This window comes from Phytophthora infestans, genomic scaffold (assembly GCF_000142945.1).
Source record: "Phytophthora infestans T30-4 supercont1.46 genomic scaffold, whole genome shotgun sequence".
In the NCBI taxonomy this organism is placed as follows: Eukaryota; Oomycota; class Peronosporomycetes; order Peronosporales; family Peronosporaceae; genus Phytophthora; species Phytophthora infestans.
Window position 1 is genome coordinate 930896 of NW_003303713.1, and position 2827 is coordinate 933722.

The following is a 2827-nucleotide window of genomic DNA, read 5'->3' on the forward strand; positions in this document are numbered from 1 at the left end:
TTCAAGCGTAACGAGGCCGTAGATGACGGTGACGATGAAAACTTCTATGATCACGAAGATCACAGCTTATTGAGCCACGCGAAGAATGTGGAGAGTCCGGCGTTGTACAGCATCTCCTCCTGCCGATGCAGCGTCAGGGTGAAAAGCGTGACAGCCACGCCCAATGCGACGGCCATCGTCATCAGCACGGGGCAGATGGACAAGCGCCAGAGACGCTGGTCGCCTAGGAAGTAGAAGATGCCTCGCAGCGGATACGTCGACATTTTGAGATTTTGATCGAATGACTGAAGAACTGCGAGATTTGTTACAAAGGATAGAAACACCAACTGGATAATTCTTGGCGTGATGGACTCGTGAATAAAGGATGGTTTTGACATTCTCTTAAGAGCCAAGACTTTTGGGGCTACGTTCTAAACGAGCGAGCGGTATGGATCGGTCTCTTCTGGCTGCACCTGTGGGTGCTTGGCGGCTTCCTCCCTTTCGATGCTGGAAGCGAAAAGAGCGGCACCGACGGTGTTGGTGAACATGAAGACTGCTCCGATGCCTGGCACCATCTCCAGCAGTAACGCTTGCATACCGAAGAGCTTGTACTGCATACTGCGCTCGTCAATGAGCGCTTGCTGCTGCTCGAAGCTGAAATTCTTAAGCTCGAAGTAGAAGAAATGATACTCCCACGCTACGATCTGGCCGTTTAGCCACGCGTACATGGTGTTGCCTACCACAGGCACGACATTCAGAGGCACCGACACCACCAGAAGACCTAGACGCAGTAGCACACTCACGCGACAGCAACTGGTACAGATGCGGATACACGACGCGTGCTTGCGTTTGTTGGCCACGAGATCAGTGTGTCCTTGTTCGCGCATGACGTACGCGAACACTTTGTCCTGGTAGCAAGCTAGGCAGATCAAGCTGTAGAGCATAACGATCACGAAACTCTCCACGAGACACAACATGATGGCCAGCACCCAAGCCAACCCTTCCGGTACGCCAATGTCGTAGAGTGCTTGTTCCTGTGGATACATGGCCGCAGACAGCAGCACAATGACCGTCGTCATGCCCACAACGATCGTCAGTAAAAGGGGGCGAAAGGTCATCTTCCACAGCGGCGGGTGTGACAAGAAGTAAGCGAGACCCTGTGCCACATACGTCGACATGCTGCGCGGAGGCTTTGCAAACTGGAAAATGGCTAAAACTGCAACAAGGATACATTCCAGAGCGAGAAATTTCGGAGATAGACATGGCTGCTCCCCCTCTCATGGTGGCTGCCAGCCTGCACCAGTTTTATTAACGCTGATAGATATCTCTATACACTCTAGACAATGCCTCCGGACGGCACTTGTACGCATTGTTGTTGGCGTAATTGGGCTGCACACCGCCGTGTTGCGGTGCCGTGCGTACGCGTTCTTCCTCCTCAAAATGAGCAGCCATTAGCGCCGCCCCTACTGTGTTGGTAAACACGAAGATCGAGCCAAAACCCGGAATCATCTCCATGAGCAGCGCCTGCATGCCGAAGGACGAGTATTGTACCTTGTGCTCATTGACGAAGGCTTTCTGCTGCGCGTATGTAAAGTTCTTGAACTCGAAGTAGAGCAAATGGTACTCCCACGCCAAGATAGTGCCATTGAGCCACGCGTAGATGATGGAGCCGATGATCGGGATCAAGTTTAGCGGCAATGTTACGATCAGCAGTACGAGGCGCAGCCAGAGGCTGACACGGCAGCAGGAACGACAGGCGCGGACACAACCGGCGTGACGCTCCTCGTCCTCTACCATCTCCTTAAAGCCACGCGCTACCATAACCTGTTCGAAGACCTTATCCTGGTAGCAGCCCATGATGACGAGGTTGTAGATGAGTGTGACGAGAAAGATCTCCACCAGCACGAGCATGACAGCTAGCAGCCACGAGAGCCATTTAGTCACGCCCGCATCCTCCAGTTCCTCGGCTTGAGGTACCAAAGCAACGGAGAAGAGCACGACCACGGAGGTAATGGCCACGATAAGCGTCAAGAGTAGTGGGCATAATGTCGAGACCCACAAACGCGGGTGTGTCGCGAAGTATGCAAGCCCCTGCACGACGTAGGTGGACATATTATAGGCGAATGGCAGGACGAGGTTGAAATGCAAAATGGAGGAGGAAAACGTTTTACCGAGGTCTTATTTTGCCGTCGATGATGCTTGATAGAAGGAAGGGCAAATCGAAGCAATCAGTTATGATGTCGAAATGTGTATGTATGGTGGCATGGTGAGTTCTGATCGACAAATTTGAAGGTTCAGTAAGACTGCTGCCACTAAATCATCAGGAACAATATGGCTACATTTGCATTGCCGTACCCACAATGTCAGGCCTGCTCACCATAAAGAGAGGGAAGTGCGTGTTGTAATGAAAGTATTCGCTGAATTCTCCTTGCTATACAGGGCGCGAATAGCGAGACTGCTCATTGTGTTTGGAACGTTTACAATTGTACATGCGAAGGCGGCGCGACCTCAGTTCCCTCCTTTATCGCCACTGAAGAATGCCCGTCTTGTGTCACCTTTGGGAATGGAGCCTGCTACATTAAAGTGGACGGCTCCTGCATGTTTGGAGTCGACTGCTCCCGACGACTTCTCAATTGCTCGTAATGGCAGCTCTAGAAGTGCAGCCTTCAGCACAGCTTCAAATGCGTCATCGATGATTACAGAAACGACTTTCGGGTCCACGTCGGGGGCTGGCGAGTCCCAGGGTGGTGCGGGGGGTTCGGACTCAAGGAGCGATACTCGAGCACAGTCTTGATTGTTGCTCCCTCGCCGTCGCGATTGGGTCGTCGTGCTAACAGTGATCTTACGG

The 2827-nt window shown here is 52.4% G+C and overlaps 2 protein-coding genes across 2 annotated transcripts in view; one reads left to right on the top strand and one right to left on the bottom strand.

Annotated features, from left to right (window-relative positions):
- Nucleotides 1-347: 347 nt before the first annotated feature.
- PITG_16927 (uncharacterized protein) lies at nucleotides 348-2091 on the bottom strand (the record flags this gene model as incomplete). Its single annotated transcript, XM_002897302.1, has 2 exons — nucleotides 348-1178; nucleotides 1375-2091. The coding sequence occupies 2 exons, from the start codon at nucleotides 2089-2091 to the stop codon at nucleotides 411-413; spliced, it is 1485 nt and encodes a 494-aa protein (XP_002897348.1).
- A 451-nt stretch (nucleotides 2092-2542) lies between these two features.
- Nucleotides 2543-2827, top strand: part of PITG_16928 (uncharacterized protein) — a gene marked incomplete at both ends in the record, with an annotated part of 824 nt that continues 539 nt past the window's right edge. Inside the window, one exon of the mRNA XM_002897303.1 lies at nucleotides 2543-2735. Coding sequence (XP_002897349.1) covers nucleotides 2543-2735 — 193 coding nt within the window. The remainder of the gene's footprint in view (nucleotides 2736-2827) is intronic.